The sequence below is a fragment of the Coregonus lavaretus genome (genome assembly GCF_964263955.1).
Source record: "Coregonus lavaretus genome assembly, chromosome: 33".
In the NCBI taxonomy this organism is placed as follows: domain Eukaryota; kingdom Metazoa; phylum Chordata; class Actinopteri; order Salmoniformes; family Salmonidae; genus Coregonus; species Coregonus lavaretus.
The window spans coordinates 22,313,875-22,329,902 of record NC_140020.1 but is presented as its reverse complement, the minus strand read 5'-3'; the positions used below and the strand labels follow the sequence as shown (position 1 = coordinate 22,329,902).

General features: G+C 43.1%; 1 protein-coding gene across 1 annotated transcript in view; it reads right to left on the bottom strand.

The window, feature by feature from the left end:
* Positions 1–16,028, bottom strand: part of nudt14 (nudix (nucleoside diphosphate linked moiety X)-type motif 14) — a gene marked incomplete at its 5' end in the record, with an annotated part of 68,728 nt that overhangs the window by 17,591 nt on the left and 35,109 nt on the right. Inside the window, one exon of the mRNA XM_084151071.1 lies at positions 3,885–3,949. Coding sequence (XP_084007197.1) covers positions 3,885–3,949 — 65 coding nt within the window. The remainder of the gene's footprint in view (positions 1–3,884; positions 3,950–16,028) is intronic.

Below are 16,028 nucleotides of genomic sequence, written 5' to 3'. Positions count from 1 at the left end.
ATTGTCATGCTGGAATACCCATCCACGACCCATTTTCAATGCCCTGGCTGAGGGAAGGAGGTTCTCACCCAAGATTTGACGGTACATGGCCCCGTCCATCATCCCTTTGATGCGGTGAAGTTGTCCTGTCCCCTTAGCAGAAAAACACCCCCAAAGCATAATGTTTCCACCTCCATGTTTGACGATGGGGATGGTGTTCTTGGGGTAATAGGCAGCATTCCTCCTCCTCCAAACACGGCGAGTTGAGTTGATGCCAAAGAGCTCCATTTTGGTCTCATCTGACCACAACACTTTCACCCAGTTCTCCTCTGAATCATTCAGATGTTCATTGGCATACTTCAGACGGGCCTGTATATGTGCTTTCTTGAGCAGGGGGACCTTGCGGGCGCTGCAGGATTTCAGTCCTTCACGGCGTAGTGTGTTACCAATTGTTTTCTTGGTGTCTATGGTCCCAGCTGCCTTGAGATCATTGACAAGATCCTCCCTTGTAGTTCTGGGCTGATTCTTCACCGTTTTCATGATCATTGCAACTCCACGAGGTGAGATTTTGCATGGAGCCCCAGGCCGAGGGAGATTGACAGTTATTTTGTGTTTCATTTGCGAATAATCGCACCAACTGTTGTCACCTTCTCACCAAGCTGCTTAGCGATGGTCTTGTAGCCCATTCCAGCCTTGTGTAGGTCTACAATCTTGTCCCTGACATCATTGGAGAGCTCTTTGGTCATGGCCATGGTGGAGAGTTTGGAATCTGATTGATTGATTGCTTCTGTGGACAGGTGTATTTTATACAGGTAACAAACTGAGATTAGGAGCACTCCCTTTAAGAGTGTGCTCCTAATCTCAGCTTGTTACCTGTATAAAAGACACCTGGGAGCCAGAAATCTTTCTGATTGAGAGGGGGTCAAATACTTATTTCCCTCATTAAAATGCAAATCAATTTATAACATTTTTGACATGCGTTTTTCTGGATTTTTTTGTTGTTATTCTGTCTCTCACTGTTCAAATAAACCTACCATTAAAATTATAGACCGATCATTTCTTTGTCAGTGTGCAAACATACAAAATCAGCAGGGGATCAAATACTTTTTTCCCCTCACTGTATGTGTGTGTCACCCTATCTCGGAAGTCGGAAGTTTACATACACCTTAGCCAAATGCATAAAAAAAAGAAAATCACAATTCCTGACATTTAATCCTAGTAAAAATTCCCTGTTTTAGGTCAGTTAGGATCACCACTTTATTTTAAGAATGTGAAATGTCAGAATAATAGTAGAGAGTGATTTATTTCAGCTTGTATTTCTTTCATCACATTCCCAGTGTGTCAGAAGTTTACATGCACTCAATTAATATTTGGTAGCATTGCCTTTAAATTGTTTAACTTGGGTCAAATGTTTCGGGTAGCCTTCCAAAAGCTTCCCACAATAAGTTGGGTGAATTTTGGCCCATTCCTCCTGACAGAGCTGCTGTAACTGAGTCAGGTTTGTAGGCCTCCTTGCCTGCATACGCTTTTTCAGTTCTGCCAACACATTTTCTATAGGATTGAGGTCAGGGCTTTGTGATGGCACTCCAATACCTTGACTTTGTTGTCCTTAAGCCATTTTGCCACAGCTTTGGAAGTATGCTTGGGGTCATTGTCCATTTGGAAGACCCATTTGCGACCAAGCTTTAACTTTCTGACTGATGTCTTGAGATGTTGCTTCAATATATCCACATATATACCAACTGATGCTGCCACCGCCACCACCACCATGCTTCACTGTAGGGATGGTATTGGGCAGGTGATGAGCGGTGCCTGGTTTCCTCCAGACGTAACGCTTGGCATTCAGGCCAAAGAGTTCAGTCATGGTTTGTATGAAAAATGTATGCACTCACTAACTGTAAGTCGCTCTGGATAAGAGCGTCTGCTAAATGACTAAAATGTAAAATATAATGTTTCATCAGACCAGAGAATCATGTTTCTCATGGTCTGATAGTCAATTAGGTGCCTTTTAGCAAACTCCAAGCGGGCTGTTATGTGCCTTTTACTGAGGAGTGGCTTTCGTCTGGCCACTCTACCATAAAGGCCTGATTGGTGGAGTGCTGCAGAGATGGTTGTCCTTCTGGAAGGTTCTCCCATCTCCACAGAGGAACTCTGGAGCACTGTCAGAGTGACCATCGGGTTCTTTTTTGTTACCCTTCCCCAGATCTGTGCCCCAACACAATCCTGTCTCGGAGCTCTACGGACAATTCCATCAACCTCATGGCTTGGTTTTTGCTCTGACATGCACTGTCAACTATGGGACCTCATATAGACGTGTACCTTTCCAAATCAGGTCCAATCAATTGAATCTACCACAGGTCCAATCAATGTCTCCATAACATGGGACAGCAGCATTGGCTGTGACTGTATGTCCGTTTGGTGCGTTCGTTAGTATGAGGTGTGTGTGATAGCTTGTGTGTGTGAGTGAGTGTGCATCGCCTGGTAGACAGCTAGTGATGGCTGTTCAACAGTCTCATGGCCTGTTTTTTAGTCTCTTTATCTTGGCTTTGATGCACCTGTACTGTCTCGGTCTGTCGGATGGTAGCTGAGTGAACAGTCCGTGGCTTGGGTGACGGAGGTCCTTGATGATCTTCTTGGCCTTCCTTTGACACCGGGTGCTGTAGATGTCCTGGAGGGCAGGCAGTGTGGCCCCGGTGACACGTTGGGCTTCCGCACCACCCGCTTTAGAGCCATGCGGATGAGGGCGGAGCAGTTGCCGTACCAGGCTGCGATGCAGCCCGACAGAATGCTCTCAATGGTGCATCTGTAGAAGTTTGTGAGGATCTTTGGGGTGATCTTTGGTTGGCATCTCTCTAAGGTAAGAGCGCCTTGCCTCACAAATAGTGTAGCATGCCTCCACGTGTGTGTGTGTGTGTGTGTGTGTGTGTCTGTGTGTGTGTGTGTGTGTGAGAGAGAGAGTACTGCTCTGCTTATGATACATCAAATGGAAGACGGACGAGATCTGCATCTGCACCTCACCCCTTTGTAACCTGCGCCAAAACGATTACTGATGGCACCTCCCCATGGCTTTACCAACCTTCCCTAGACTCAGTTAAGCGGGTGAGATATGGGCCCCATTCCATTTTGGTCCCTATCCCCTACCCATTGACCCAAACTCTTCAGGGTTTACATATCTAAGAGGAGTGGTACATGTAAGCACCCAATCCTTCTACATAGGCTGTGGAGCATTCCCCATATTATCACAAGCAGCTGAACATAATATATTATTAAGCGCCTGTTTTCCCCCTGATCTGTCCACACCAGAGTTGGGTTAAATTCCATTACAATTCCATTTAAATTCACAAAGAAATGTACTTCCTGAATTGAAATGGAATCGACCCCAACCCTGGTGAACACCAAAGGGGTGGCGGGAGCTGGAGGTAGGCGTTAGCTGCTGGAATGGAACAGGGCCACATGCCACGGGATGACTAATGGATTTTAAAGCCTCGATGGGGCGGTGCACCAGCCGGGCGGAGAGAGTCCGTCAGCATTTTTCTCAGTAATAGACAAGCCTCGACAATGCCAGACAGATCCCAGACCACGTGGCAGGGGACATATTGTTGCACTTGACACACTCAAGTGGGAGTTCAGCATAATACACAGGTGTTGGCTAAGAAGCTCGGAATGTGACAATAGCAGGGTTTCCCCACAGGGATAAAGCAAGGTTGTGGTGGGTTCGAATCAGACCCACGCCCTACTAACACACTTTCTACGCCTTACTTTCCTGCCCTTTCCTGTCCCTCTTCACTGTCTAATACCTATTTTAAAAAATGTGAATTTCCAGTCCTTAGAAGAAAAAAGAACGCTATCCTTGTGGATAAAACATGATTTGATTGGTCGAGCAAAAAGGAAGTTGGGGGTATTACCTGGGCGGAACTGCTTGACCAAGACGAAGCAGTGCGAGGTGGTGTTGAAGATCAGAACCGAAACACTGGAAAGAAAAGGGAGCAGAGAAAAATAGTTTATTCAGTTTGATTCATTCATTATTTTTCGGGGGATGAGTAAAAGTGAGAATCACAGAGGTTTATTGATTCAAAATCATATTGGTTAATAAACGAAATAAACTATATTACATGACATCATCATATACAGCGGGACAACTTCCTGCTTACAGAAATCAACAACAACGGAATACATATCTGCCCAGACTGCCCCCATCGCTTCTTCCCAATGTAGCCATGCGATGGCACAAATTGGGAAGTATATTCGCTACTTAGAATTACGTTGTTCTAGTCTGTAAGCAGGTAAGCACCCTGCTATGTTGATGATACTTTTGAGCGTTAAACCCTTTACACTCGTACCCATATACGGGTTGAAAATGGCGCCTAAATTGGAACGTAGTGGCTTCAGAGCTCGGTCTCTACGCTTCACAGCGCTGTATGGGTTTTGACTGACAGCCGTTCTGAACTTGAGAACCACGCACAACAAGAAGTTGCCCCAATTCCTCGCGGTAATTTGGCAACTTTAGCACATTTTTTGTAGTCTGAATCAGGGAAATTATGTAAATTAAGAGGACTCTTAATTTTGAAAGATGAGATGTTGAGGCGCATGTCATACAAGCAAGCCAAACACCCGTGAGTCCAAATGTGCACTTCACATTTTCATATCATAAAACTCATATACAGTGTCAACGTTTATGATCACTATGTTTGATGTACAGTTACAAGATGAAATGTTGTCATACCCTGGGTTGTTCTGAACAGAATGAGCGTGTTTGTCTACTGTGAAGAAAAGTCACCGCGGCACATGCACCTGAATGCACACATTACTCCTTTCTATGCGCATCAAAATTACAATTTGTTTCTCTAAATTTCCTTGTGAAAGCCTCACACTGTAAGATCGTATTTTATAACTTAGCTAGTCATGTTGGCAGTAGAACAAGCTTTTAAATCATGCCCACCTGACCCAGATTGCGATTTATAATGGACAGTTTTTTGATTGCGTAAACAACAAACAGTAACTGTGTGATGGCAGGGATGCAGGGTTGTGTTCCAAACAAAACAACTACAAGTGTGCTTGCTTAGAGTTCCTCAACGGCACAGCTAGGAGAGCTAAAAAAAAAAAAAAAAAACGTACCTTCTAGTTGAAGACTTCTTTGAGTCATAAAATTGCATTCAAATTGCTTAGGAACTATGCACACTTTAGAGAGGTTTGTGGCCACTTGGAGACACCAGTTAGTCCTCTCACTCAAACCCTTTTTGGGCTTATGTTGCACCTACCCCACATTTTCCAGAAATAGTCTTATGATGTTATTGAAAGTATCCAGAATATTTTCAGATTTCGTTCTCAACAAATGCAGTGAAAAGTACAGTAAAATGCACATAAAATCAACAGTGCAATGTTTGGATTCAGTCTTGTGTCAGGTGAACTGTTGTGTACTCAACTTTGGTCTAATAATTTCCCATCATCTCCAAACTGTTCCCTTTCAATTGCTACCATGGTTATGCATATGCTTTTCATATTTCAGTACGAAACATTTCAATTTAGCCCGATCCATACCGGCCAATTATCACGAGTGTAAAGGCTTAACTGCACAAAATGAAAACTGATTTTAAACCAAAATTGCATTACATTTAAAAAAATCCATACATTTTGGCAGTGTAAAATGTCCATGGATAGTCCACAATTCCAAACTAGTTAGTGTGTGTGCATATGTGTGATTGAGTGAGTGTGTGTGTGTCTTCGTGTCAGTGCAGGATTAACACATGGGCCAGTATCCACAAAGCGTCTCAGAGTAGGAGTGGTGATCTAGGATCTGTCCATATAATCTTATTCATTATTATTTAAAAGGCAAAACTGATCCTAGATCAGCACTCTTGCTCTGAGACGCTTTGTGGATAAGGGCACAAGTCTTTTGTCCCTTTCTCTCTCTTTTGGCTTCCGAACCCAGTGACCAACACCTTAGCGAGGAGAGAACAAATACCTACTGCTTAAAGAGATAGTTTAAGGCAGGGCTGCACAACCCTCTTCCTGGAGATCTACTGTCCTGTAGTCTCCCGAGTGGCGCAGTGGTCTAAGGCAGTGCTAGCTGTGCCACTAGAGATCCTGGTTCGAATCCAGGCTTTGTCGTAGCCGGCCGCGACCGGGAGACCCATGCGACGGCGCACAATTCGTCCAGGGTAGGGGAGGGAATGGCCGGCAGGGATGTAGCTCAGTTGGTAGAGCATGGCGTTTGCAACGCCAGGGTTGTGGGTTTTAAATCCCACGGGGGGCAGTATAAAAAAAAAAAAAAATGCACTCACTAACTGTAAGTCGCTCTGGATAAGAGTGTCTGCTAAATGACTAAAATGTAAATGTCTGTAGGTTCAGTCCAACCCTAATTTAGCATTTCTGATTCAGCTAGTTAAGGTCTTGTTGAGCATGGGCCAGTACAGAATCAGGTGTGTTAAATTAGGGTTGGACTGAAAACCCACAGGACGGTAGATCTCCAGGAAGAGGGTTGGGCAGCCCTGGTTTAAGGGAAAGGAACACTGCCGCTACCTAGCTCTCCAACCAAGGTGCATGAACTGAGGAGCAAACTGAAGAAGAGAGGAGATTCCGCAACTCTTGGAGGACAGTGGAAGTTGGTAAGAAATCTTTATTGTTAAAAGTCAAATCAATGCGTTTCAGCTCACCCTGATGAAGGCCAAGAGCCGAAATCATGTTGGTTTTACTTTTAACAAGAATTATTTAGCTTATCACCTTCCACTGTCCTCCAAGTTGGTGAAGCTCCTCTCTACTAAAGGGATAGTTCACCAGAATGTAATATTGGTTTCAATTGGTACCCTGTAAGCATTCTATGAACAACGGTTTCCAAAACCATAATTTGCCATTTGTGGCAGAAAGTCAATATCTCCTAAAGTAGCATTTTCCACTCTTCATTAATGTTCCCTCAAATTTTTTCATGCACTGAGCAAATTTCAGGTCTGCTGAGTGCAAACTTGACCATTGTGAAAATTCTGTGCAACTTCCAGCGCGCGTATACTGTGAACACGGAGGCTGTATCCCCTTTAATTTACAGTTTTAACAGTGGCCATGTAGGCTACTGTGGCTATTTGATCATAATCTACGCCTATCAGAGTGGCCTACCATCAAAAACGATGGAGAAAATACATCCCAGAACATTTTAACATGGAAATAGCTGTTCTATCATTCAGCCTACAGTAGCAGCCAATGTGTGGTGTTCAATGTAGGCCTACATCCCATGAGACTTTTGAAAAAAAAAAACATGCAAGGCTTGACAGTTACCTGGTTTATCCACTTGTCATTCAGACAAGGAGGTGACTGAAAATGCTGTTGTGTTTGATGCAAGAAACCACTTTACAAAATAAAATGCATTACTATTCTCATACTATTATCTATTATATATATATTACAGAGAATCAGACAAATTATGCTACCCTATGCCAATTGGCTACTTAGCTTATTCGAGCCTGTCTCAAAATACAACACTGCACCTTTAAGACAATAAAAAAAGCTCTTTACCTGACTCGCTTTTCAAAGATGTCTAGAAATGTACATGTTTTGTGCTCTTGTAGGAAGCAATCACTCCCCTATTGCTGACGACAAATTATCTATAACTGGGCTAATAACTCACTAACTAGCAAAGGATATGAACAAATATGCACACGTGGCTACATGCAGCTCTTGCTTTGATCTAAAAACAAGCGCATCTACTCATGACATTTCATGCTGTAAACACAATTCAGTTAAAAGTAAAATGGCACAGATCCATATATGGCAATGGTCTATTTGCATATAGGCCTACTGCAGCTCTGATTGGTTATGCTGCACTGGTCTGTGTAGTCAGTCTTGAGTGTCAATGCAATAGAATCCTACTCCGATGCGTTCTGCCTACAACAAAATCTCTTGCATAGTTCGTTTTGTTTCGGTATGCTGCATTGAAAGTGGCTAATGTTGCGTTGATTCGATCACATTTGCCACAGTAAAGGGAAACGTTGATAGTGTTAACAGGGAAAACTCTAGAACAGTGGTCACCAACCTTTTCTGAGTCAAGATCACAGAGTCAAAATGCAAGCCGAGATCTACCGCTCAGATATGTTTGTAACATGACGTAAACAGTAAGCCTATGCAACATTAACCAATTAAAAACAGTACTGTAGCAATGAGGGTTGTGCAGTAAGCTATAGGTCCAATACATTATCACCGCATATTAGCTTTGCTTGAATTGCCCTGCCAATGCATTGTTGTTCGGGCCATTTGAGGTAGGCTATATGATCACACCGGTAATAGATCAGTTGTTGTATTACTTGTGAGGCACAGCTGAGTGAGCATACATTTAAATAATTTGCTTTTTATTTTTATTTTACTGGGCTGATGGTGCCTGCATCTGATGGTCAGTCTCAGCGGAGGAAGAGAGCAGCAGAATGAGGGTCCGCCTCTCAACATCACTCCGCTCTCCCTTTCCTCCGCTGACACTGACCAAAAAAGGACACCATCTTCCAGCTGATGGCGAAACTCAAGTCGCACCGCATTATTTCTGCCTCATGCAAATTCAGGTTGTTACTCCTATGAGAAAAGTGAAATATTCCTTGATATTAAAAAAGACCCAAGCCACGAATAATAACAACGCAAGCCCATAGATACACTTTCCTACTCATTCATTACTGCTGCAGTGCATGTTGTAGCGCTGAGTGTAAATAGGAAGAACGTGCATTTTATGGTTTATGAAAGTGTTGAATACAAAGTGTCGACAGTGCTGAGGAAGAATTTAAACATGAACTCTCATAAAAACAGCAGCTCTTTGCTGTATTAGTTGACAGTCTCTCTAGTCATGGTTTCAAACGTATCAACTTTGCTGTAGCTTTCTTTTATGCCTGCTACATTACTGCAGACACAGTAATCTGAGCCATCCGATTGGCCAATGGTAGGCCTATAGTGCACTTGATTTGCTCTCTGGGCCCGCCGGCAAGGCAGAGTTTGTACCTTCAGACACATTAAATGGTTCAAAATGGCAACAGTACGCCTACCCGGCGCTCAGGGCAGCTGAATCCCTTGGAGATCGAAATGACCACTGCTCTAGAAAGTTGAGTGAAGTTCAATCTAGTGCTTCTCTCTGTGGGCTGATATTTCTGCACGGCAGACCCGGGGGAGCTGCACGGCAGTCTCGGGGCTACTGCACGCGCGCAGCTTAGAGGGACCATTGCTCTTCATGTCCAAATCATCTTATGCAATCATCAACTTCATTGAGCTAAGGAAACCAATGTAATTTTGTAATTTGAGTAAACTATCCCTTTAAAGCCTCTTTGAATAATGGGATTGTAACACAGAGGGGTCAATGACCTTAGAGTCACTACACATGAGCAGAGCACAGACAAAATGAGGAATATAGGCTAACAACGCTCTTTATTACTAGCAAAATATTTGATTGATTACAACGTTAGCCAGGCTAACTTAAGAGCATGAAAACTAATGATACACACTAACTCATATATTTTCCTTTCTGGGGGACACGTAGGTCATTTTTAAAGCCTCTCCCACAGGCCACTGCACAATCCCATTTCAATCCCTCCTAAATTAAACCCAGCCTCGCACAAAAAAACACACAGGACCGCAATGATCACGTGAGCTAGCTAATCTGGCCTAACCATTAGCGCTGCTAGCCACTTAGCCCTGAACGTACTGTAGCATGTAGCTAGCTAGCTAGCCTGTCATCGGCAAGTCACACAAAGGAGATAGCATCCTAATCTGTTATTTTATACTTCTTTATTTCAACTGTTAGATAATTTTTCACTATGAAGCTTACCGGTAGTTCCCCAAAAACAGCTGATTGAGCCAATCACGTGTGTTTGATTACAAAGAAGCACAACATGCAAAACGGGAGCATCGTGAGGTGATCTGGTGCAGGGCAACTTAAGTATTCAGGTGAAATTTACTACTAAGATCCATGCCGTCTAATATTTGTTTTGTGCGTTCAGCAAACTGAGTAGCATTTTCAGATACTTGCATAACTTTATGAATTGGGTTGTCTGTCCTAGTTAGTATTTACCTAGCATCCGCTATGGGAATTACTTTGTAGTTGTTAGCATTTTGTTAGCATTCTGCTAACTGAAATAGCCCCCCTTGTGTGCACCGCCGGTAATACCGTATACCCGGTATGGGACAGGCACAGCACAAAGATTTGAAAATCTGGATACCACCCAACCCTAACACACACACAAACATAAAGTATATCATTTTACATTTACATTTTCGTCATTTAGCAGACGCTCTTATCCAGAGCGACTTACAAATTGGTGCATTCACCTTATGATAGCCAGTGGGACAACCACTTTACACATATATATTATTTTTTTTAATTTTTTTTGGGGGGTGGGGTAAGGGGGGGTAGAAGGATTACTTTATCCTATCCCAGGTATTCTTTAAAGAGGTGGGGTTTCAAGTGTCTCCGGAAGGTGGTGAGTGACTCCGCTGTCCTGGCGTCGTGAGGGAGCTTGTTCCACTATTGGGGTGCCAGAGCAGCGAACAGTTTTGACTGGGCTGAGCTATATGTGTGTGTATATGTGTGTGTATATGTTTGTTTGTGTATATGTTTGTGTGTGTGTGTGTGTGTGTGTGTGTGTAGAGAAAGAGAAAAAAAGTATGTGTGTGCATACACACACACACACACTAACAAACACGTACACACTGAGTGTATAACAGTTTCCTAATATTGAGTTGCACCCCCTTTTGCCCTCAGACCAGCCTCAATTCGTCAGGGCATGGACTAAAGGGTGTTAAAAGCGTTCCACAGGGATGCTGGCCCATGTTGACGCCAATGCTTCCCACAGTTGTGTGAAGTTGACATGATGTCCTTTGTGTGGTGGACCATTCCTGATACACACGGGAAACTATTGAGCGTGAAAAACCCAGTGGCGTTGCAGTTCTTGACACACACAAACCGGTGCGCCTGACACCTACTACCATACCCCGCTCAAAAGCAGTTAAATATTTTGTCTGGCCCATTCACCCTCTGAATAGCACACATACAATCGATGTCTCAATAAGCATCCTCCTTTAACCTGTCTCCTCACCTTCATCTACACTGATTGAAGTGGATTTAACAGGTGACATCAATAAGGGATCATAGCTTTCACCTGGTCAGTCTATGTCATGGAAAGAGCAGTTTTGTATACTCAGTGTACACTCACTCACACACACACACACACACACACACACACACACACACACACACACCAGGGTTTCAGTTAGGAAAATGCGACCGGCAGCATTTTAATATACCAGACATTTTTTTAATTTGCCGGACCCATATGCATTGGTGGACGCCGATTATGGCGTCCACCCACGGTGCTCAGAATGACAGAAATCACATTTTGATTATTGTAATTCATCTTAACAGAACATGCAACTCGAGGATGCAACCGTGTGCATCCTTCTTACCGAATACCGATGCGCTCTTTGAAGACGTTAGAATAACTGTCCTCATTTATATTTCCTCAGCCAACAAGAAGAGCAACAAACATCAAAATCACTAGCCTATGTCAATCTACTATCCCCCATAGTAGAAAAGTTTACCTATTCTTTTGGTCAGCTTGTCGTTCTGTTCGAGAAAGAAATAGCCTATTCCAAACAGACTCTGGGACAGTTGTGTGACGATAGATCACAAATTCATACAACCAGTACATCAAAATAACTTTAAAAAGCAGTAGGCTACACGCTAATATTCGTTCCATAATGCAATTAGCGGGAAAACACCAGTCAAAAGTGCACTGCACATGCGAGCGGTTTCTTGTTAAAGAGATGAAAATATCCGTTAGAAATGTTGATGGGAGATCTAAAGATGCAACTAGCATGGGTTGCTAATATGACTAGGATTGTGCCTTTGGCTACTGGACAATGAAAGAAAACCAATAGAACACGAGATAAATATGTTACTTGTTTCAATGGCATATGGAAGTCTTTAGAAAACGGATTTTGGCTCAGCTACTTCGAAGCAATGTAAGACATGGCTCATAATATGAAGTAAAACGTTAAGGTTTCACACAATTAAGTATGTTTTCAAAATGTGTACTTCCTCAGCTCACATTGCAAAGTGGTGTGTGACGCACTGAAGCCTGCCTACCGTTGCCTAAGCACTTGAATGGCGAATGGGAAGCGCGCTTCAATTACAAGTTGAGGAATAAAAATAGTAGCTCTTTAATCGTGGTGTCAAAACTGTTTTTAACAAGTGATTGCATTTAGAATTGTTGCGCAATGATTGGGCTTATAAATGCACGTTTCACTCCAGCAGCAACAGGAGCTGTAGCAGCAGCTCTCGCGTTGTCTTACAGATTTTCCGCTCAAACTAGGCTCTGTATCTGTATGCTGTGTGATAAATAAGAATCATAACGACTAATGAAAATACATATGCACTAACTTAATTCCACTCAATTATGCAAATTAACCTATAGACCGATAAGTATGACCGGTCAAATGTATTTACGTCGACTGGTGTTTTCCATCAATTAATAAAAAACATAATTTAGCAATGGGATTTTTTTCTTCTCCTCAACAATTGGCCGGTGGCAATTTTATTTATCGGCTTTTCATTTAATTTTTTTATCGGCCAAAAGCCAGCTAAAGGAAACCCTGACACATACACACACACACAAACATTATAAAAGGAGCCTGGGTGGGAAAAGTGCTTTATCATGATTGATTTTGGCCTCAGGGCACTGATTAAGAAAGGCTATGTTCCGTTTTAGGGCCCTCTAACCCTTCCTTCCTTCCTGCCTCCTTTCCATCATCCCTGCTCAGGAAGAGGAAGTCACTTCCTCCAGTAGGAGGACGGGAGACTGAGGCGATCAATTCCATTTAAATTCAGTCAATTTAGGAAGTAAACTGAAAAGCTGCAGGTTTTTTATTTCCAATGTGGATTTAGGATTTGTCTGGAATCAAGTGTATATATAAAACATTTTTTACAAACGTTTCATCAAAGTTACCCCAGGCTCTCAGTCCAGTGACAGCGAAAGGAGGAGGGGGCATAGGGGCAGTGTACAGTATAGCTAGGCCAGATCTGGGCTGAAGCAGGACAAACCAGCCCGCTGCTTTTACCCCACGGCAGGCCCGGGCTTGTCGACTGTTCAACGCCGCTTCCCCCCAAAACCTGTGCTAATGGTTAAACCGTGGGACGGCTAAACTGGCACTCTGGACATTTCACGCACCGTTAGGCTTGTGGCCTTCTCCGTGGGGCTTCCGGCTAGCCAGCAGGGAATGGTTTAGGGCCTAGTATCATACATATGGGTGGGGGATGAGGACAGAGCGCAATCCTCTATGGAGCGATGCTTTAGCTGGCTCAGTTGGAAGGCGCATGGTTGCTTAGAACAGCAGTGGCGGGTTTGAATCCCACATGACCCACATATCCTACTGTATACCTGTTCATTGGAAGTCCCTTCAGATAAAATGCAAAATCCTCTCCTAAACTACCAAAAGAACCAAAAAATAATAATAATTACTCAAAGAAAATCCCTTTCAATTAATGAGATGGGAATGGACGCCCACTCCGAACTAAAGTTTAAGAGGGTTCTCTCCCTTTCCAAGTCACACCCTTACCACTATTCCCACCACCCCTTCACCCTTCAGATCGACACCAACTCTCCCCTCACCTTCCCAGGGCCCGTGGTGAGGACTAGTGCAGCAAAGGATTGCAGCGGGGCCTGCTGTAGTGGCAGTAATGACCTGAACAGATGCTACTTCTAATGGCTTTACCTTTCACCTCCCCCACTCCCCCATTTAAAAACACCCACACACACACGCACGCAAAACCCCCCACAAACACACACTTAAAAAAACACTCTCCGCAATAAACACGTGCTGTTACACAAACACTCCAATAAACACATATGGGCTAACATAATACTGAGTTATGTAGATAAATATAAACACACGGTCGCTACAATCAACACAAAGAAAACAGGCAACACAACCCAAATAGACAAACACGCTCACACATTCACACAAACAAAACAAGCATTTAAGACTAGCATTTAAGCCAAAGCAACATATCCTGTTTCTTTAAAGACACCAATCACAAATATATGTTAGCCATACACTAAAATAAAAACAGAAACTAACAAACTATAGTGATGGGGGGAAATCGATAGTTATATATCACAATATTATATAGATAAATTGACTCCAAGTATCGACAAAAATATATAATTTATATACATACAGTGGGGAGAACAAGTATTTGATACACTGCCGATTTTGCAGGTTTTCCTACTTAAAAAGCATGTAGAGGTCTGTAATTTTTATCATCATAGGTACACTTCAACTGTGAGAGACGGAATCTAAAACAAAAATCCAGAAAATAACATTGTATGATTTTTAAGTAATTCATTTGCATTTTATTGCATGACATAAGTATTTGATACATCAGAAAAGCAGAACTTAATATTTGGTACAGAAACCTTTGTTTGCAATTACAGAGATCATACATTTCCTGTAGGTCTTGACCAGGTTTGCACACACTGCACCAGGGATTTTGGCCCACTCCTCCATACAGACCTTCTCCAGATCCTTCAGGTTTCGGGGCTGTCGCTGGGCAATACGGACTTTCAGCTGGGATGCTTCTTACGGAGCCACTCCTTAGTTGCCCTGGCTGTGTGTTTCGGGTCGTTGTCATGCTGGAAGACCCAGCCACGACCCATCTTCAATGCTCTTACTGAGGGAAGGAGGTTGTTGGCCAAGATCTCGCGATACATGGCCCCATCCATCCTCCCCTCAATACGGTGCAGTCGTCCTGTCCCCTTTGCAGAAAAGCATCCCCAAAGAATGATGTTTCCACCTCCATGCTTCACGGTTGGGATGGTGTTCTTGGGGTTGTACTCATCCTTCTTCCTTCAAACATGGCGAGTGGAGTTTAGACCAAAAAGCTCTATTTTTGTCTCATCAGACCACATGACCTTCTCCCATTCCTCCTCTGGATCATCCAGATGGTCATTGGCAAACTTCAGACGGGCCTGGACATGCGCTGGCTTGAGCAGGGGGACCTTGCGTGCGCTGCAGGATTTTAATCCATGACGGCGTAGTGTGTTACTAATGGTTTTCTTTGAGACTGTGGTCCCAGCTCTCTTCAGGTCATTGACCAGGTCCTGCCTTGTAGTTCTGGGCTGATCCCTCACCTTCCTCATGATCATTGATGCCCCACGAGGTGAGATCTTGCATGGAGCCCCAGACCGAGGGTGATTGACCATCATCTTGAACTTCTTCCATTTTCTAATAATTGCGCCAACAGTTGTTGCCTTCTCACCAAGCTGCTTGCCTATTGTCCTGTAGCCCATCCCAGCCTTGGCAGGTCTACAATTTTATCCCTGATGTCCTTACACAGCTCTCTGGTCTTGGCCATTGTGGAGAGGTTGGAGTCTGTTTGATTGAGTGTGTGGACAGGTGTCGAGTTCAAACAGGTGCAGTTAATACAGGTAATGAGTGGAGAACAGGAGGACTTCTTAAAGAAAAACTAACAGGTCTGTGAGAGCCGGAATTCTTACTGGTTGGTAGGTGATCATATACTTATGTCATGCAATAAAATGCAAATTAATTACTTAAAAATCATACAATGTGATTTTATGGATTTTTGTTTTAGATTCCGTCTCTCACAGTTGAAGTGTACAGATGATAAAAATTACAGACCTCTACATGCTTTGTAAGTAGGAAAACCTGCAAAATCGGCAGTGTATCAAATACAGTGGGGAAATAAAGTATTTAGTCAGCCACCAATTGTGCAAGTTCTCCCACTTAAAAAGATGAGAAATGACAAAATTAGAAAAGAAAATCCAGAAAATCACATTGTAGGATTTTTAATGAATTTATTTGCAAATTATGGTGGAAAATAAGTATTTGGTCAATAACAAAAGTTTCTCAATACTTTGTTATATACCCTTTGTTGGCAATGACACAGGTCAAACGTTTTCTGTAAGTCTTCACAAGGTTTTCACACACTGTTGCTGGTATTTTGGCCCATTCCTCCATGCAGATCTCCTCTAGAGCAGTGATGTTTTGGGGCTGTCGCTGGGCATCACAGACTTTCA